At 36.5% G+C, this 22,108-nt stretch overlaps 1 protein-coding gene across 1 annotated transcript in view; it reads right to left on the bottom strand.

The window, feature by feature from the left end:
- Window positions 1-4,818: 4,818 nt before the first annotated feature.
- LOC138353262 (uncharacterized) overlaps window positions 4,819-22,108 on the bottom strand; it is a 472,768-nt gene continuing 455,478 nt past the window's right edge. The window contains exons 3-4 of the mRNA XM_069306155.1: window positions 5,524-5,622; window positions 4,819-4,977 (exon numbers count right to left, since the gene is read on the bottom strand). Coding sequence (XP_069162256.1) covers window positions 4,885-4,977; window positions 5,524-5,622 — 192 coding nt within the window. The 3' untranslated portion in view covers window positions 4,819-4,884. The remainder of the gene's footprint in view (window positions 4,978-5,523; window positions 5,623-22,108) is intronic.

Here is a 22,108-nt window from a genome sequence, read left to right as displayed (position 1 = left end):
GTCAATAGAAACGTTATCCCTACAGACAAAAATCAGAGGATACAACTGACGATTTACTATAAAACCAGAAAAACGGCCTGCCTACTCATGAGAAACTCTCCAGACACAAAACAGAACGCTTTAAAAGAGACTAACGTCGTCTATGCCTTCAAATGCCCTCTTGGGGACTGTAAGCTCCAAAAAAACCAGTATATAGGCAAGACAACAACATCTCTTTCTAGGCGTTTAACGATGCATAAGCAACAGGGCTCCATTAAGGAACATATAATCTCTTCCCACAACCAAACCATCGCCAGAGAAATCCTAGTAAACAACACAGAAATCATCGATAGATACAGCGATAGCAGGCGGCTTGACGTTTGCGAAGCACTACACATCAAGAAGTCAACACCAGCAATCAACAGCCAATTATTGCACAACTATATTCTACCCACCTCAAGACTCCGCTCCAATATAGAAGCATCAAGAAATATGGACCAATAGGCTTTCTACAAATACTTCTACTCAATATCCATTGTTTTGTGTTCTGTCTTGTGTTGATGAAATTAATACCCTATTAATACCACTTCTTGTTCTGTCTTGTGTTGATGAAATTAATACCCTATTAATGCCACATCTTGTTCTGTCTTGTGTTAATGCCACATCACCCCTTCCACCTCACTCAAACGTAGATATAAAATCGGAGATGCGTAAGTTCTATTCAGTTTTGTATTTGTGAACTAAAGTCTTTGAAAATGTAATAAGTTTTACGAAACGCGCTCGTGTCGCGTCAGACTAGAAATAAAAATGAATTTTGGAGAATTGATTTTTGATTTACCTCCAACAGTGAAAAGAAATGTACGAAAGATTGAGAAAATTCGTGTTAGAATTATTAATCTTACTTTTTCGGTCATATTTAATAATATATGTCTACAGGAAAGACTGCTACGAAAATATACTAATATATATATATATATATATATATATATATATATATATATATATATATATATATATATGTATATATATATATATATGATATATATATATATATATATATATATATATATATATATATATATATATATATATATATATATATATATATATATATATATATATATATATATATATATATATGTCGTACCTAGTAGCCAGAACTCACTTCTCAGCCTACTATTCAAGGCCCGATTTGCCTAATAAGCCAAGTTTTCCTGAAATAATATATTTACTATAATTTTTTTCTTATGAAATGATAAAGCAACCCTTTTCTCTATGTATGAGGTCAATTTTTTTTTATTGGAGTTAAAATTAACGTAGATATATGACCGAACCTAACCAACCCTACCTAACCTAACCTAACCTATATTTATAGGTAAGGTTAGGTTAGGTAGCCAAAAAAAGCTAGGTTAGGTTAGGTTAGGTAGGTTAGGTAGACGAAAAAACATTAATTCATGAAAACTTGGCTTATTAGGCAAATCGGGCCTTGAATAGTAGGCTGAGAAGTACGTTCTGGCTATTAGGTACGACATATATATATATATATATATATATATATATATATATATATATATATATATATATATATATATATATATATATATATATATATATATATATATATATATATATATATATGTCGTACCTAGTAGCCAGAACGCACTTCTCAGCCTATTATGCAAGGCCCAATTTGCCTAATAAGCCAAGTTTTCATGAATTAATTGTTTTTCGACTACCTAACCTACCTAACCTAACCTAACCTAACTTTTTCGGCTACCTAACCCAACCTAACCTATAAAGATAGGTTAGGTTAGGTTAGGTAGGGTTGGTTAGGTTCGGTCATATATCTACGTTAATTTTTACTCCAATAAAAAAAATTGACCTCATACATTATGAAATGGGTAGCTTCATCACTTCATAAGAAAAAAATTAGGGAAAACATATTAATTCATGAAAACTTGGCTTATTATCCAAATCGGGCCCTGCATAGTAGGCTGAGAAGTGAGTTCTGGCTACTAAGTATGACATATATATATATATATATATATATATATATATATATATATATATATATATATATATATATATATATATATACATATATATATATATATATATATATATATATATATATATATATATATATATATATATATATATATATATATATGTTGTACCTAGTAGCCAGAACGTCATACTCGGCCTACTATGCAAGGCCCGATATGCCTAATAAGCCAAGTTTTTCTGAATTTATGTATTTTTCTCATTTTTTTCTTATGAAATGATAAATCATTCCATTTCATTATTTATAAGTTAATTTGTTGAAATTTGAGTTAAAACTAACGTAGATATATGACCGAACCTAACCAACCTTACCTAACCTATCTAAACGTAACCTATACTCACACAACTAAGTCATTAATTTATGTTCCTAATATAATGTAATAATAATAATTCAAATAAACTAATTGGAAACAATTTATTGAAAATAAAGTAAATCAATCGGCCTATTAGGCAAATCGGGGATTGCATAGTAGGGCAAGAAGTGAGTTCTGGCTACTAGGTACGACATATATATATGTGTATGTATATATATATAAAAGATTTCTTACATTCTTGAACAGACACTAGCATGCATAGCTTTTTGGGCAAGTCTTTAATCCTAATTTTAACACTCACATTCCCAGTAAGCAGCCCATATCAGCTGTCTAACTCCCAAGTACCTATTTACTGTTAGGTGAATAGGTGCATCAGGTCAAAAGAAACTGCCCATTTGTTTCAGCATCTAATAAAAATAGAACCTTGACCCTTAGGATTACAAACCCAGAGCACTGTCCACTGAGCCGTCAGGCTCTGATGTTAATTTTAATATTACTGTGAACTGGAATACATGAAATAAACTATATCAGCAGTCAAGTATAATACAACTAACAATTGAATTAATAGTGGTCCAGAACGGACCGAAACGTCTTTATATTTTCATCTTTTTGTGTGTGGTTAGGACAACATTCTTCAGCAACATTATTGTGACTCATCAGCTGTATAAAATACAACTACTTTATACAACAAATCAGTAATGTAATTGTGGAACCTAAAAACTTGTCTAAAATATATACAAGTTTTGCTTTGAATTTAAAAAACGAAGAATGAGTTTTGATTACCTTTAATAGTTGAATCTTCAGACAGTCTTCGTTTTTTCTTCATTTTCTTTAACTTAAGTTCTTGCTCCCCATTCTTTTCTTTTGCCTCACTGATGTTGATATCTTCTTGGGCATCTATATTATTTGTTGGTATCTTGTTGACACTTGATCCATTGTCCTGCATGTATGCTGAAAATAAACAAACATGCGTAAAATTAATATGGTATCATCATTACAAAATATGTGCTCCAAAAAACTTTAATTGAAAGAAACACTGAAATGTGAAATTTGGCAGCAATGAGGAACTATGTCATTATGGGAATTTTGGTACCCATATGTAAAGGAAGTATCATTATCTGCTGATATAGACCTGATGCAAAGTAAAGTGTGTCAAAATTATTTGCACACCCTCCTCCACTATGTGATGGAGTGAAAAAAGATATGTGAATTCGGATAATTCTATAACAAATGTTCAAGATATGAGTAAATATTTCATTCAAAATGATCTGCTGCCAGAAATCTTGGTCAAATATCACCAGTTTGCTAACTGTATGTAGTAACTAAGTGATTGTAACCTATCCACCGCTGTCCACTGGATGGAGGCAGTGTGCAAGATAAACATATCAATTGTGACACTAGCTCTCCACACATGTCAGTTGCTTAATTTAAAATCTGTACTCATGGTCGGTCTCGAGCCCCTTGTCAATGTGGTGATGTGCATGGAATTATGTAATTAGGTCATTAAGATTGAAACTTGCTTAGCTAAAATGAATTGTTTGGTTCAGTCCCGGAGCCAATTAATTATGTGCCTCTGCAACCATTTCCACTACCGGTAACAACATGGATATGGGATGCATAATATATGAACTAAACTACTGTACTATGTAAATGCTTTTCATTATTGCCAACACAAAGGAACATGCAGGTGTTTATGATTTTCATTGTTAGCTTATGCAAAATAATAATAATAATAATTACCAAGATAAAACAATTCGGTGAGATTATAAACATTTTTGCTTGACAGATCACTTCCTGGTAACATGCTCTTTGTGGTATTTCTATTGCCGACCTTAAAATCGATGACAGCAACTTGATAACCACCACCTTGTAGCTTAGAGACCTGCAATACAACAAAATATTTACAAATATAACTAAAATATTTTTAGTGTTAATTTGAACACAGTGTTCAAGAGATATGGCTTTAATTATAAAAAAAAGAGATTAACTTTATGATTACAGAATATAAAATGGGATAACCATAAGCTTCTGAAACAGACAGCATCCCTCCCTCATACAGCATTGGGCACATCTGTAAAAGTGTAGAAGTACCGAAGTAGCTTAAGATGTACTTGTCTTACCTAGTTTAATAGTTTAAGAGACCTACTGATAGTTATATCATTAAAGTATAATTACATAACTAATGGAAATTAAAAAAATACAAAATAACACAAAAATACTTATATAATGCACATTACTTTATTATTAACATCAATAAGTACAGTATTCACCAAAATTGAAAATGTTAATACTAATTAATTATCAAATGGCTTAAAATTTGTTTATTTGTGGTACAATTTAAAACCTAACAGAATGGATATTAATACAATATGATACAATTCTAATTGAAGAAATAACAGAATGCATGAAATACTTACAGATTTTTTCATGGCTTTAAATGATCTGCAAAGCTTTTGATGCTTAGCAGCTCTTCGACCCATTTCCTTATATTTCTCCTCCCGCTCTACATCACCCTTACGCTTTTCATCTATAAAGCTGTGTCCACAGTTGCAGAAATGTCGACGAACACTAATGACATTACTGCAGATGGGACAACACCGCTGGAAAGGTTTCTTCTGGCCTGTAAATAAAGATAATCTGGGCAATCATAAAAAGAGTAAAATGTTTAAAATGTAATACAGTGGTACAAAAAACACAGTAGCAGCATAATGAAAGAGCACAAAGCAGTACAGTGCTACAGAAGACTGAGCGGAGAATTATGATTGTATTATTGAGAACCTGTACAGCACCAGATTTTATTAATTACACAAGTAAACCAAATTTAATATGTTTAAATAAGAAGAATAATCTGGAATTTTCAATGTAAATCAAAATTGCAACTTTTGAACTGCAAATAATTTAATTGTGAATCAAATATTTATTTGACTAAGTTTTTTGATCTTCCAATAATATTAAATTAATATTCAACTTAACTAACATTTTGTGGTATTATTATAGTTTGAAATAGATATGCAATTTTAACAGACAAAATTGACAAAACAAAATTAAGATTTTATACTCTATATCTAATGATAATGTGAACTTACACCCAAATAAAATTAATAACCTACAAAAATAAAATTTAAAGTATATATTATAAACAAATCACAATTATAATGTAACTTACTTGAATTACTGGAAGCCATTGCTGTAATGTTCTCTCAGATAGAATTGTTGACAATGTTGTAATGTTGCAATTGATAATGTTGTCTGATTTAAATTTTACCTAAAAAAAACAAAAATATTTTAATAACAGATATACAATAGCATCAGTTTAGATTATTATAAAAAAACAAAAATGCATATTTTTCATGTATATTTTTCTACCTTGCATATAAATGCAAGGTAGAATACATATATGCACCACTAAGATGGTGATGCATGTATTTTATAACACATTTGAACAATGAAACTCTACAGATGATACAGAAGACACAAGAAAATTGGCACTGTAGGAGACATTGAAAAAACAGAAATAACAGTGATAAGTTACAGGTGCTGAAGAATGGTAGAAACGAGGAAATTAAATGAAACAAGGAACACAGGACACAATCAGACCTACTCTAAGAAGGAAAAAACATGCAAGAGATCTGAGAATTACGACGTCTGACGACCTCACACTTTGTGAACATAACCGAGCAAATATAGTGGCGGCCAGAAAAATAATGGGATGGTTTATGAGAATGTTAAAATTCAAAGACCCCACCCGCAGTAATGCTAATACTATTCAAATAACTGGTGCTGTCCCATCTTGAGTATTGCTCGGTACTGACTCCCCCTTTCTGAACAGGAGAAATCTCTGAATTAGAGGAAATAAAGAGACCATAAACAGCAAACATATAAATGATAAAACATCTAAATAATTGAGACCGTCTCAAAGCTCTCAAAATGTACTCTCTGGACAGGAGACAAGAATGGTATCAAATAATACATATATGTAAGTTACTAGAGGGCCAGGTCCCAAATTTGCACAGCATAATATAACAACATACTGGAGCTAAAGATACAGAAGGAAATTAATAATAGGTGTCATAGGTACAATCAGAGAGCAGAGTCTTAACAGTAGGGGGTTCAAGGGCTGTTTGCTAGGCTAGGCAAGGGTAGACTAGGCTTGGCTAGGTTATGCTAGGAAGAAGTAGGCTAGGCTGATTTACTCCACCAGTAATTGGCGGTCTGTCTAATTACAAGCTACCACAACCTACACAAGCTTCACATAGCTTCCTGGCAATACGTTAGTAATGAATAAATAAGATATATTTACTCATTATAATGTTGGTACTGAATGTACAACACGAAAAAACATAATTTTAATATGAAAAAGTATCTTTTTATAAAGAAATTAGACGAAAATAAAGAACTGGTGACACCAAATAAAGTCGACGATCCAAGCGTCGGTTAGGTTAGGTTAGGTTAGATTTGGTTAGGTTTGATTAGGTTAGGTTAGGTTAGGTCAGCCTAACATATCATATTTATTCATTGCTAACGTATTGCCAGGAAGCTTTGTGAAGCTTGTGTAGCTTGTGGTAGCTTGTGGTAATTAGACAGACCCGTAATTGGGGGGAAAGGGGGGAGGGGGGAACCTCAATATAAGCCTAATTTGTAGCTTCCTGTTCTCCGACACAATGATTTATTTTACGTCAGGCTTTCAGCACAGCCGCATAAAAAAACATGGTTATTTATTTATTTTTATACGAGAAGGTACACTGGGGGTTAAGAGAGAAAATAGGAATAATGATGATTTTACAATCTTGCCCGAAACGCTATGCGTACTAGTGGCTTTAGGTATTGTATGTACTAACTCTATCTATAAATCAAACAGAATGTTTGTACTGTAACTCTACATCTATGTATATATTTTTCCTAAATAAATTATTATTATCATTGTAAAGCCACTAGCACGCATAGCGTTTCGGGCAAAGATCCCGTACCCAGAAGCTGGGGACCTTTTTGTTGCCCTGTGACATACTTAGTCATAGGGCAACAAATTATTATTATTGGGTAATTATTAAATTAGGGTATTATTGACACGACAAGTATAATCGACGTAGTTTTTATATATGTTGCCGGTCGAACACATCCTTATGTGACGTTTTATACTTATGTTCTTCTAGAACATTCTATTGCGAACACATTGGTACAAAAATGAAATACGTACATCGAAAACTAATGTCAGAACAGTGACAAGAGTATACACTTTTAAATATGGCCGCTCGATCGCCGATACACTAATTTCATTTGGGGAAATTTATTTTTTCATACGCCGTTTCGCAACAATTATTTATGTCTGATATAAACGTTGCAAAAGAAGTTTAGGATTAAGTAACATAATACACATTAAAAAAATCAATACATTAATACCTAAACAGTTTGTAAATACAGTGATAAATTGTGCCAAACATTACACAATATTATTTACTAAGAAGCGTATGACAACTCAAAACGGCATGATTTCAACAGGATTTTTTTATAGTTGTCAAAAATCTCTGATTTTAATTATCAAGTATTTGTCACAATGTATTTTATATAATTATGAGGCAGTGGAACGACCAAATTGTTCTGTATTATAAATGCATAATGCTAAATTTCTATATACATAACAGTAAAATAATGACCACCTACATTTAAGGATAACTAGGAAATAGTAACTGGAAACTTTATTTGAACGAAAATTCAATACCAAATTTCTTAGATGTTTTTCTTAATATAAAGATCAACAGTAACGAATCTAATTCATTATGGACAAATTAACAAAAAAAACATAATTTTCATTGAGGACCATGTATTAGAGCATACTTAGTCACTTATATATTAAAAGTATTGTGTTTTTTGAAACATTGGGGTTGTAAACAAACAGAACGGCCTACCCGAAAAGTCGTAACATAAGAAGTTGTACATGTTTGCTAATTTATTATTTAATAAATGATTATTACTAATTTACGACGACTATAAAGGTTTCCCATTAGTTAAATTACTGTAGTGTGACTAAATGCTACTACAAAACATATATAAATCCTGGGAAAGTCACAATGACCAGCGATATTAAAGCATAAACGACTAAATAGTAACAGGAAACTGTCGGCGAACGAAAAATTCATTTCCAAATTTATTAGATGTTTTCCTAAATATAAAGATCGATAGGCTGGAATTTTCTGGATTATGGCCTAATTAAGGCAAAAATATATGTATTTTTACTTGAAGAACATATATCAGAGCATAGTCAGTGAGTTATAGAATAATAAGAGTGTGGTATTTCATTGTATAACAAGAGATAGTCCATGGAAGCGAAAATAGACGTAGTTTAAGACAAAATAACGTCCAAAATCAGCCGTAGAGTCAAACGTCAACTGTTGACGTTCTTTTTAAGAGGACAGGTTGGATGCTGAGGCTTAAGAAATGGATACAGAGGCTCAAGAGAGTGATGCAGAGGCTCAAGAGAGAGATGCAGAGGCATAAGAGAGTGATGCAGAGGCTCAAGAGAATGATGCAGAGGCTCAAGAGTGATGCAGAGGCTTAAGAGAGTGATGCAGAGGCTAAAGAGAGTGATGCAGAGGCTGAAGAGAATGATGTACAGGCTTAAGAGAGGGATGCAGAGGTTCAAGAGAATTATTCAGAGGCTCAAGAGAGTGATGCAGAAGACGAAGAGAGGGATGCAGAGGCTTACGAAAGCGATGCAGAAGCTCAAGAGAGTGATGCAGAGACTCAAGAGAGGGATGCAGAGGCTCAACAGAGTGATGCAGAGGCTCAACAGAGTGATGCAGAGGCTCAAGAGAGTGATGCAGAGGATCAAGAGAGTGATGCAGAGGCTCATGAGAGTGATGCAGAGGATCAAGAGAGGGATTCAGAGGCTTAAGAGAGTGATGCAAAGGCTGAAGAGAGTGTTGCAGAGGCCCAGGAGAGGGATGCAGAGGCTCAAGAGAGTGATGCAGAGACTCAAGAGAGTTATGCAGAGGCTTAAGAGAGTGATGCAGAGGCTTACGAGATTGATGAAGAGGCTCAAGAGAGGGATGTAGAGGCTCAAGAGAGTGATGCAGAGGCTCAAGAGAGTGATGCAGAGGCCTAGGAGAATGATGCTGAGGCTCAAGAGAGTGATGCAGAGGCTCAAGAGAGTGATGCAGAGGCCTAGGAGAATGATGCAGAGGCTCAAGAGAGGGATGCAGAGGCTCTCGTAAGCCTCTGAATCACTCTCTTGAGCCTCTGCATCCCTCTCTAGAACTCCTGCATCCCTCTCATGAGCCTCTGCATCCCTCTCTTGAGCCTTTCCATCACTCTCTTAGGCCTCTGCATCCCTCTCATGTGCCTCTGTATCCCTTACTTGAGCCTCTGCATCCTTCTCTTAAGCCCCTGCATCACGCTCTTAAGCCTCTGCATCACTTTCTAGAGCCTCTGCATCACTCTCTTGAGCCTCTGCATCACTCTCTTGAGCCTCTGCATCACTTTCTTAAGGCTCTGCATCCCTCTCTTAAGCCTCTACATCAATCTCTTGAGCCTCTGCATCACTCTCTTGAGCCTTTGCATCACTCTCTTAAGCCTCTGCCTTTCTCTCTTGAGCCTCTGCATCCCTCTCTGGAGCCTCAGCATCCCTCTCTTGAGCCTTTTGCAGCACTCTCTTGAGCCCCTGCATCATTCTCTTGAGCCTCTCCATCCCTCTCTTAAGCCTCTGCATCACTTTCTTGAGCCTTTGCATCCCTCTATTAAGCCTCTGCATCACTCTCTTGAGCCTCTGCATCACTCTCTTAAACCTCTGCATCCCTCTATTGATCATCTGCATCAGTCTCTTGAGCCTCTGCATTATTCTCCTGAGCCTCTACATCCTTCTCTTAAGCCTCTACATCATTCTCTTGAGCCCCTGCATCACTCTCTTGAACCTCTGCATCACTCTCTTTAGCCTCTTCATCTCTCTCTCTTCAGCCTCTACATCACTCTCTCGATCCTCTGCATCACTCTCTTGAGCCTCTGCATCACACTCAATTGCCTCTGCATCATTCTCTTGAGCCTCTGCATCACTCTCCTGAGCCTCTGCATCACTCTCAAGTGCCTCTGCATCTTTCTCTTGTGCCTCTGCATCCCTCACTTTAGCCTCTGCATCCCTCTCTTGAGCCTCTGCATCCCTCTCTTGAGCCTCTGCACCACTCTCTTAAGCCTCTGCATCACTATCGTAAGCCTCTGCATCCCTCACTTGAGCCTCTGCATCCCTCTCTTGAGCCCCTGCATCCCTCTCTTGAGCCTCTGCATCCCTCTCTTGAGCCTCTGCATCCCTCTCTTAAGCCTCTGCATCACTCTCTTAAGCCTCTGCATCTCTCTCGTAAGCTTCTGAATCACTCTGTTGAGGCTCTGCATCACTCTCTTGAGCCTCTCCATCACTCTCTTGAGCCTCTGCATCCCTCTCTTAAGCCTCTGCATCATTCTCTTGAGCCTCTGCAACACTCTATTCAGCCTCTGCATCCCTCTATTAAGCCGTTGCATCATTCTCTTCAGCCTCTGCATTCCTCTCTTAAGCCTCTGCATCTCTTTCTTGATCCTCTGCATCCCTCTCTTAAGCCTCTGCATCATTCTCTTGAGCCCCTGCATCATTCTCTTGAGTCTCTGCATCCCTCTCTTAAGCCTCTGCATCATTCTCTTCAGCCTCTGCAATCCTCTCTTAAGCCTCTGAATCACTCTCTTGATCCTCTGCGTCCCTCTCTTAAGCCTCTGCATCACTCTCTTCAGCCCCTGCATCATTCTCTTGAGCCTTTGCATCCCTCTCTTAAGGCTCTACATCATTCTCTTGTGCCTCTGCATCACTCTCTTGAACCTCTGCATCACTCTCCTAAGCCTCTGCATCTCTCTCTTGAGCCTCTGTATCCCTCTCTTGAGCCTCTGCATCACTCTCTTGAGCCTCTACATCCCTCTCTTAAGCCTCTGCATTCCTCTATTAAGCCTCTGCATCACCCTCTTGAGCCTTTGCATCAATCTCTTGAGCCTCTGCATCCCTCTCTTGAGCCTTTGCATCACTCTCTTGAGCCTCTGCATCCCTCTCTTGAGCCTCTGCATCCCTCTCTTAAGCCTCTGCAACACTCTCTTCAGCCTCTGCATCACTCTCTTGAGCCTTTGCATCACTCTCTTGAGCCTCTGCATCCCTCTCTTAAGCCTCTGCAACACTCTCTTCAGCCTCTGCATCACTCTCTTAAGCCTCTGCATCCCTTTTTTGTGCCTCTGCATCACTTTCTTAAGCCTCTGCATCCCTTTCATGAGCCTTTGTATCTCTCTCTTGAACTCCTGCATCCCTCTCATGAGCCTCTGCATCCCTCTCCTGAGTCTTTGCATCACTCTCTTAAGCCTCTGCATCCCTCTCTTGAGCCTCTGCGTCACTCTCAAGAGCCACTGCATCCCTCTCTTGTGCCTCTGCATCCCTCACTTGAGCCTCTGCATCCCTCTCTTGAGCCCCTGCATCCCTCTCTTGAGCCTCTGCATCCCTCGCTTGAGCCTCTGCATCCCTCTCTTAAGTCTCTGCATCACTCTCTTAAGCCTCTGCATCACTCTCTTAAGCCTCTGCATCACTCTCGTAAGTCTCTGAATCACTCTCTTGAGCCTCTGCATCACACTCTTGAGCCCCTGCATCCCTCTTACAAGCCTCTGCATCACTCTCTTGAGCCTCTACATCACCCTCTTAAGCCTCTGCATTACTCTCTTGAGCCTCTGTATCCCTCTCTTAAGCCTTTACATCATTCTCTTGTGCCTCTGCATCACTCTCTTGAACTTCTGCATCACTCTCTTAAGCCTCTACATCTCTCTCTTCAGCCTCTGCATCCCTCTCTTGAGCCTCTGCATCACTCTCTTGAGCCTCTGCATCACTCTCTTGAGCCCCTGTATCCCTCTTTCAAGCCTCTGCATCCCTCTCTTAAGCCTCTACATCATTCTCTTGTGCCTCTGCATCACTCTCTTGAACCTCTGCATCACTCTCTTTAGCCTCTGCATCTCTCTCTTCAGCCTCTACATCCCTCTCTTGAGCCTCTGCATCACTCTCTTGAGCCCCTTCATCCCTCTTTCAAGCTTCTGCATCCCTCTCTTGAGCCTCTGCATCCCTCTCTTATGCCTCTGCATCACTCTCTTCAGCCTCTGCATCACTCTCTTAAGCCTCTGAATCACACTCTTTAGCCTCTGCATCACTCTCTTGAGCCTCAGCATCCCTCTTTCAAGCCTCTGCATCACTCTCTTGAGCCTCTGCATCACCTTCTTAGCCTCTGCATTCCTCTCTTGAGCCTCTGCATCTCTCTCCTAAGCCTGTGCCTCACTCTCTTAAGCCTCTGCATCACTCTCTTGAGCCTCTGCATCCCTCTCTTGAGCCTCTGCATTACTCTCTTTCGCCTCTTCATCCCTCTCTTGAGCCTCTGCAACACTCTCTTCAGCATCTGCATCATTCTCTTAAGCCTCTGAATCTCTCTCTTAAGCCTCTGCATCACTCTCTTAAGCCTTTGCATCACTCTCGTAAGCCTCGGAATCACTCTCTTGAGCCTCTGCATCACTCTCTTGAGCCCCTGCATCCCTCTTACAAGCCTCTGCATCACTCTCTTGAGCCTCTACATCACCCTCTTAAGCCTCTGCATCTCTCTCTTAAGCCTCTGCATCACTCTCTTAAGCCTCTGCATTACTCTCTTTAGCCTCTTCATCCCTCTCTTGAGCCTCTGCAACACTCTCTTCAGCATCTGCATCATTCTCTTAAGCCTCTGAATCTCTCTCTTGAGGCCTCTGCATAACTCTCTCGAGCCTCTGCATCACTCTCTTGATTCTCTGCATCGCTCTCGTAAGCTTCTGAATCACTCTCTTGAGCCTCTACATCCCTCTCTTAAGCCTCTGCATCCCTCTCTTAAGCCTCTGCATCACTCTCTTAAGCCTCTGCATCACTCTCTAGAGCCTCTTTATCACTCTCTTTAGCCTCTGCATCACACTCTTAAGCCTCTGCTTCCCTCTCCTGATCCTCTGCATCACTCTCTTGAGCCTCTGCATCACTCTCTTGATCGTCTGCATCACTATCTTGAGCCTCTGCATCACTCTCTTGAGCCTCTCTTTCACTCTCTTGAGCCTCTGCATCACTCTCTTGAGCCTCTGCATTACTCTCTTAAGCCTCTGCATCCCTCTCTTGATTCTCTGCATCACTCTCTTGAGCCTCTGCATCATGCTCTTGAGCCTCTGCATCCCTCTCTTAAGCCTCTACATCATTCTCTTGTGCCTCTTCATCACTCTTTTGAGCCTCTGCATCACTCTCTTAAGCCTCTGCATTTTTCTCTTGAGCCTCTGCATCACTCTCTTGAGCCTCTGCATCCCTCTCTGGAGCCTCAGCATCCCTCTCTTTAGCCTTTTGCAGCACTCGCTTGAGCTCTGCATCATTCTGTTGAGCCTCTGCATCGCTTTCTTAAGCCTCTGCATCACTATCTTGAGCCTCTGCATACCTCTATTAAGCCTCTGCATCACTCTCTTTAGCCTCTGCATCCCTCTCTTGAGCCTCTGCATCACTCTCTTAAGCCTCTGAATCACTCTCTTGAGCCTCTGCATCACTCTCTTGAGCCCCTGCATCACTCTCTTGATTCTCTGCATCGCTCTCGTAAGCCTCTGAATCACTCTCTTGAGCCTCTACATCCCTCTCCTAAGCCTCTGCATCCCTCTCTTAAGCCTCTGCATCACTCTCTTAAGCCTCTGCATCACTCTCTAGAGCCTCTTTATCACTCTCTTTAGCCTCTGCATCACACTCTTAAGCCTCTGCTTCCCTCTCCTGATCCTCTGCATCACTCTCTTGAGCCTCTGCATCACTCTCTTGATCGTCTGCATCACTATCTTGAGCCTCTGCATCACTCTCTTGAGCCTCTCTTTCACTCTCATGAGCCTCTGCATCACTCTCTTGAGCCTCTGCATCACTCTCTTAAGCCTCTGCATCCCTCTCTTGATTCTCTGCATCACTCTCTTGAGCCTCTGCATCATGCTCTTGAGCCTCTGCATCCCTCTCTTAAGCCTCTACATCATTCTCTTGTGCCTCTTCATCACTCTTTTGAGCCTCTGCATCACTCTCTTGAGCCTCTGCATTTTTCTCTTGAGCCTCTGCATCACTCTCTTCAGCCTCTGCATCCCTCTCTGGAGCCTCAGCATCCCACTCTTGAGCCTTTTGCAGCACTCTCTTGAGCTCTGCATCATTCTGTTGAGCCTCTGCATCGCTTTCTTAAGCCTCTGCATCACTATCTTGAGCCTCTGCATACCTCTATTAAGCCTCTGCATCACTCTCTTTAGCCTCTGCATCCCTCTCTTGAGCCTCTGCATCACTCTCTTAAGCCTCTGAATCACTCTCCTGAGCCTCTGCATCCCTCTCTTGAGCCTCTGCATCACTCTCTTAAGCCTCTGAATCACTCTCCTGAGCCTCTGCATCACTCTCTTGAGCCCCTGCATCCCTCTGTCAAGCCCCTGCATAACTCGCTTGAGCATCTGCATCACCCTCTTAAGCCTCTGCATTACTCTCTTGAGGCTCTGCATCCCTCTCCTAAGCCTCTGCCTTACTCTCTTAAGCCTCTGCATCAATCTCTCGAGCCTCTGCATCACTCTCTTGATTCTCTGCGTCACTCTCGTAAGCCTCTGAATCACTCTCTTGAGCCTCTGCATCCCTCTCTTAAGCCTCTGCATCCCTCTCTTAAGCCTCTGCATCACTCTCTTAAGCCTCTGCATCACACTCTTCAGCCTCTGCATCACTCTCTTAAGCCTCTGCTTCCCTCTCTTGATCCTCTGCATCACTCTCTTGAGCCTCTGCATCACTCTCTTGATCGTCTACATCACTCTCTTGAGCCTCTGCATCACTCTCTTGAGCCTCTCTATCACCATCTTAAGCCTATGCAGAGGCTTAAGAAAGTGATGCAGTGATGTAGAGGAGTGATGATACTGCATGAAATAGTATCGAAATATTGGTAAAAATGCATATATTTACGTAATATCAAACTACATGAAAAACGTAAAAAAGTCATTATTATACCAAATTTGAGGATTTTAACTTCGAATCATAAAGCGACGTTTCGTATTTTTTAGACCCTAGAAAAGACGTATAAAGATGTTGCTTCCAATACAAATGATAAAAATCAATGTGTTTTTATTAAAATTAACTAAAATGTTCCTGATTTTCGGTTTAGATTACCGATGGAAGATGTACACGTAAAACCGTTCTAATCCGGCTGAAACGTCGATATATGCAATAAAAACAGAACTTCTCCCCTTTTCAATATCTTACTCAGTATTTTAACGAGAAACAAATAGATGATTGAAAATGAAGTATTTAACGTTATTTTCTGATCAATTATGTGTTTGCATAATTTTTATCGTATAATTAATAACAATAAACTGAAAATTCACAAAAACGTGGAAAATCGCCAAAATATTGCCTAATTCGATTATATTTTGTTTATATCACATAAAGGAAAAGGGGATGATAAACGTCAAAATATTGGTGAATTCGATGATTTTTAGTACGAAACAAAATGCAAGAAAACTTGCTTAAAATGCAATATTATGCGGAATTCTGAGATTTGATGTCCAAATCACATATTGTGATACTCCATGAAATAGTATCGAAATATTGGTAAAAATGAATATATTTACGTAATATCAAACTACATGAAAAACGTGAGAAAGTCACTTTAAACCCAATTTGTGGGTTTTAACTTCGAATCATAAAGCGAGGTTTCGTATTATTTAGATCCAAGAAAAGACATATGACAATGTTGTTTCCAATACAAATGATAAAAATCAATGTGTTTTAATTAGAATTAACTGAAATGTTTTTGATTTTCAGAATTCAGAATACGCAATATTCTTGCATTTTGTTTTGTACTAAAAATCATCGAATTTAGCAATATTTTGACCTTTATCATCCCCCTTTTCCTTTATGTAATTTAAACAAAATATCATCGAATTAGGCAATATTTTGCCGTTTTTCCACGTTTTTGTGAATTTTCAGTTTATTTAAATTAATTCATTAAATATACGATAAAAATTATGCAAACACATAATTGATCAGAAAATAACCTTAAATACTTCATTTTCAATCATCTATTTGTTTCTCGTTAAAATACTGAGTAAGATATTGAAAAGGGGAGAAGTTCTGTTTTTATTGCATATATCGACGTTTCAGCCGGATTAGAATGGTTTTACGTGTACATCTTCCATCGGTAATATAAACCGAAAATCAGGAACATTTTAGTTAATTTTAATGAAAACACTTTGATTTTTATCATTTGTATTGAAAGCAACACCTTTATACGTCTTTTCTAGGGTCTAAAAAATACGAAACGTCGCATATGATTCGAAGTTAAAATCCTCAAATTTGGCATAATAATGACTTTTTCACGTTTTTCATGTAGTTTGATATTACGTAAATATATTCATTTTTACCATTATTTCGATACTATTTTATGTAGTATCACAGTATGTGATTTGGCCTTCAAATCTCAGATTTTCGCATAATATTGCATTTTAAGCAAGTATTCTTGCATTTTGTTTCGTACTAAAAATCATCGAATTCAGCAATATTTTGACGTTTATCATCCCCTTTTTCTTTATGTGATATAAACAAAATATCATCGAATTAGGCAATATTTTGCTGTTTTTCCACGTATTTGTGATTTTTCAGTTTATTGCTATTAATTCATTAATATACGATAAAAATGATGCAAACACATAATTGATTAGAAATTAACCTTAAACTCTTCATTTTCAATCAACTATTTGTTTCTCGTTAAAATACTGAGTAAGATATTGGAAAGGGGAGAAGTTCTGTTTTTAATGCATATATCGACGTTTCAGCCGGATTAGAGCGGTTTTACGTGTACATCTTCCATCGGTAATATAAACGGAAAATCAAGAACATTTTAGTTAATTCTAATGAAAACACATTGATTTTTATCATTTGTATTTGAAACAACATTGTCATATGTCTTTTCTTGGATATAAATAATACGAAACCTCGCTCTATGATTTGAACTTAAAATCCTCAAATATGGTAGTACAGTGACTTTTTTCACATTATTCATGTAGTGTGATTTTACGTATATATATTCGTTTTTACCAATATTTCGATACTACTTCATGTTTTCTCACGATATGTGATTTGACCTTCAAATCTCAGAATTTCGCATATTTTGCATTTTTAAGCAAGTTTTCTTGCGTTTTGTTTTCTACTAAAAATCATCGAATTTAGCAATATTTTGACCTTATCATCCCCTTTTCCTTTATGTGATTTAAACAAAATATCATCGAATTAGGCCGTTTTTCCAGGTTTTTGTGAATTTTCAGTTTATTCGCTTTATGATTCGAAGTTGAAATCCTCAAATTTGGTAAAATAATTACTTTTTTCACGGTTTTAATGTAGTTTGATATTACGTAAATATATTCATTTTTACCAATATTTCGATACTATTTCATGTAGTATCACGATATGTGATTTGGCCTTCAAATCTCAGATTTTCGCATAATATTGCATTTTAAGCAAGTTTTCTTGCATTTTGATTTCGTACTAAAAATCATCGAATTCAGCAATATTTTGACGTTTTTCATCCCCTTTTCCTTTATGTGATATAACAAAATATCATCGAATTAGCGAATATTTTGCTGTTTTTCCACGTTTTTGTGAATTTTCAGTTTATTGCTATTAATACATTAAATATACGATAAAAATAATGCAAACACATAATTGATTAGAAATTAACCTTAAACACTTCGTTTTCAATCAACTATTTGTTCTCGTTAAAATACTGAGTAAGATATTGGAAAGGGGAGAAGTTCTGTTTTTATTGCATATATCGACGTTTCAGCCGGATTAGAGCGGTTTTACGTGTACATCTTCCATCGGTAATATAAACCGAAAATTAGGAACATTTAAAGTTAATTTTAATGAAAACACACTGTTTTTTATCATTTGTATTGGAAGCAAAATATTTATACGTCCTTTCTAGGGCTCTAAAAAATACGAAACGTCGCTTTATGATTCGAAGTTAAAATCCTCAAATTTGGTATAATAATGACTTTTTTCACGTTTTTTTCACGTTTTGCGAAAATCTGAGATTTGAAGGCCAAATCACATATCGTGATACTACATGAAATAGTCTCGAAATATTGGTAAAAATGAATATATTTACGTAATATCAAACTACATGAAAAACGTGAAAAAAGTCATTATTATACCCAATTAGTGGATTTTAACTTCGAATCATAAAGCGACGTTTCGTATTTTTTAGACCCTAGAAAAGACGTATAAAGATGTTGCTTCCAATACAAATGATAAAAATCAATGTGTTGTCATTAAAATTAACTAAAATGTTCCTTATTTTCGGTTTATATTACCGATGGATGATGTACACGTAAAACCGTTCTAATCTGTCTGAAACGTCGATATATGCAATAAAAACAGAACTTCTCCCCTTTTCAGTATCTTACTCAGTATTTTAACGAGAAACAAATAGATGATTGAAAATGAAGTATTTAAGGATATTTTCTGATCAATTATGTGTTTGCATAATTTTTATCATATATTAAAATGAATTAATAACAATAGACTGAAAATTCTCAAAAACGTGGAAAAACGGCAAAATATTGCCTAATTCGATGATATTTTGTTTAAATCACATAAAGGAAAAGGGGATGATATAGGTCAAAATATTGCTAAATTCGATGTTTTTTAGTACAAAACAAAATGCAAGAAAACTTGCTTAAAAATGCAAAATTTGCGAAATTCTGAGATTTGAAGGCCAAATCACATATCGTGAGAAAACATGAAGTAGCATCGAAATATTGGTAAAAACGAATATATATACGTAAAATCACACTACATGAATAACGTGAAAAAGTCACTATGTTACCATATTTGAGGATATTAACTTCAAATCATAGAGCGACGTTTCGTGTTATTTAGATCCCAGAAAAGACATATGACAATGTTGTTTCCAATACAAATGATAAAAATCAATGTGTTTTCATTAGAATTAACTAAAATGTTCCTGATTTTCCGTTTATATTTCCGATGGAAGATGTACACGTAAAACCGCTCTAATCCAGCTGAAACGTCGATATATGCAATAAAAACAGAACTTCTCCCCTTTTCAATATCTTACTCAGTATTTTAACGAGAAACAAATAGTTGATTGAAAATGAAGTGTTTAAGGTTAATTTCTAATCAATTATGTGTTTGCATCATTTTTATCGTATATTAATGAATTAATAACAATAAACTGAAAATTCACAAAAACGTGGAAAAACGGCAAAATATTGCCTAATTCGACGATATTTTGTGTAAATCCCATAAAGGAAAAGGGGATGATAAAGGTCAAAATATTGCTAAATTCTATGATTTTTAGTACAAAACAAAATGCAAAAAAACTTGCTTAAAAATGCAAAATTTGCGAAATTCTGAGATTTGAAGGCCAAATCACATGTCGTGAGAAAATATGAAGTAGTATCGAAATATTGGTAAAAACGAATATATATACGTAAAATCACACTACATGAATAACGTGAAAAAAGTAACTATATTACCATATTTGAGGATTTTAACTTCAAATCATAGAGCGAGGTTTCGTGTTATTTAGATCCAAGAAAAGACATATGAAAATGTTGTTTCCAATACAAATGATAAAAATCAATGTGTTTTCATTAGAATTAACTAAAATGTTCCTGATTTTCCGTTTATATTACCGATGGAAAATGTACACGTAAAACTACTCTAATCCAGCTGAAACGTCGATATATGCAATAAAAACAGAACTTTTTCCCTTTTCAAAAACTTACTCAGTATTTTAACGAGAAACAAATAGTTGATTGAAAATGAAGTGCTTAAGGTTAATTTCTAATTAATTATGTGTTTGCATCATTTTTATCGTATATATAATGAATTAATAACAATAAACTGAAAAATCACAAAAACGTGGAAAAACAGCAAAATATTGCCTAATTCGATGATATTTTGTTTATATCACATAAAGGAAAAGGGGATGATAAACGTCAAAACATTGCTGAATTCGATGATTTTTAGTACAAAACAAAATGCAAGAAAACTTGCTTAAAAATGCAATATTATGCGAAAATCTGAGATATGAAGGCCAAATCACATATCGTGATACTACATGAAATAGTCTCGAAATATTGGTAAAAATGAATATATTTACGTAATATCAAACTACATGAAAACCTTAAAAAATTTATTATTATACCCAAATCGTGGATTTTAACTTCGAATCAGAAAGCGACGTTTCGTATTTTTTAGACCCAAGAAAAGACGTATAAAGATGTTGCTTCTAATACAAATGATAAAAATCAATGTGTTTTCATTAAAATTAACTAAAATGTTCTTGATTTTCGGTTTATATTACCGATGGAAGATGTACACGTAAAACCGTTCTAATCCGGCTGAAACGTCGATATATGCAATAAAAACAGAACTTCTCCCCTTTTCCATATCTTACTCAGTATTTTAACGAGAAACAAATAGATGATTGAAAATGAAGTATTTAATGTTATTTTCTGATAAATCATGTGTTTGCTTAATTTTTATCGTATATTTAATGAATTAATAACAATAAACTGAAAATTCACAAAAATGTGGAAAAACGGCAAAATATTGCCTAATTCGGTAATATTTTGTTTAAATCACATAAAGGAAAAGGGGATGATAAAGGTCAAAATATTGCTAAATTCGATGATTTTTAGTACAAAACAAAATGCAAGAAAACTTGCTTAAAAATGTAAAATTTGCGAAATTATGAGATTTGAAGGCCAAATCACATGTCGTGAGAAAACATGAAGTAGTATCGAAATATTGGTAAAAACGAATATATATACGCAAAATCACACTACATGAATAACGTGAAAAAAGTCTGTATATTACCATATATGAGGATTTTAACTTTAAATAATAGAGCGAGGTTTCGTGTTATTTAGATCCAAGAAAAGACATATGACAATGTTGTTTCCAATACAAATGATAAAAATCAATGTGTTTTCATTAGAATTAACTAAAATGTTCCTGATTTTCCGTTTATATTACCGATGGAAGATGTACACGTAAAACCGCTCTAATCCAGCTGAAACGTCGATATATGCAATAAAAACAGAACTTCTCCCCTTTTCAATATCTTACTTAGTATTTTAACGAGAAACAAATAGTTGATTGAAAATGAAGTGTTTGAGGTTAATTTCTAATCAATTATGTGTTTGCATCATTTTAATCGTATATATAATGAATTAATAACAATAAACTGAAAATTCACAAAAACGTGGAAAAACAGCAAAATATTGCCTAATTCGATGATATTTTGTTTATATCACATAAAGGAAAAGGGGATTAAGAGAGGGATGCAGAGGCTCAAGAGAGGGATGCAGAGGCTTAAGGGAGTGATGCAGAGGCTGAAACGAGTGTTGCAGAGGCTTAAGAGAGGGATGCAGAGGCTTAAGAGAGGGATGCAGAGGCTCAAGAGTGTGATGCAAAGGCTGAAGAGAGTGATGCAAAGGCTGAAGAGAGTGTTGCAGAGGCTTAAGAGAGGGATGCAGAGGCTCAAGAGAGGGATGCAGAGGCTTAAGAGAGTGATGCAGAGGCTGAAGAAAGTGTTCCAGAGGCATAAGAGAGAGGATGCAGAGGCTCAAGAGTGGGATGTAGAGGCTTAAGAGAGGGATGCAGAGGCTCAAGAGAGTGATGCAAAGGCTCAAGAGAGTGATGCAGA

This window comes from Procambarus clarkii, chromosome 56 (assembly GCF_040958095.1).
Source record: "Procambarus clarkii isolate CNS0578487 chromosome 56, FALCON_Pclarkii_2.0, whole genome shotgun sequence".
Classification (NCBI taxonomy): Eukaryota; Metazoa; Arthropoda; class Malacostraca; order Decapoda; family Cambaridae; genus Procambarus; species Procambarus clarkii.
The sequence above is the reverse complement of the archived record's forward strand: the minus strand, read 5'-3'. Positions and strand labels throughout refer to the sequence as shown.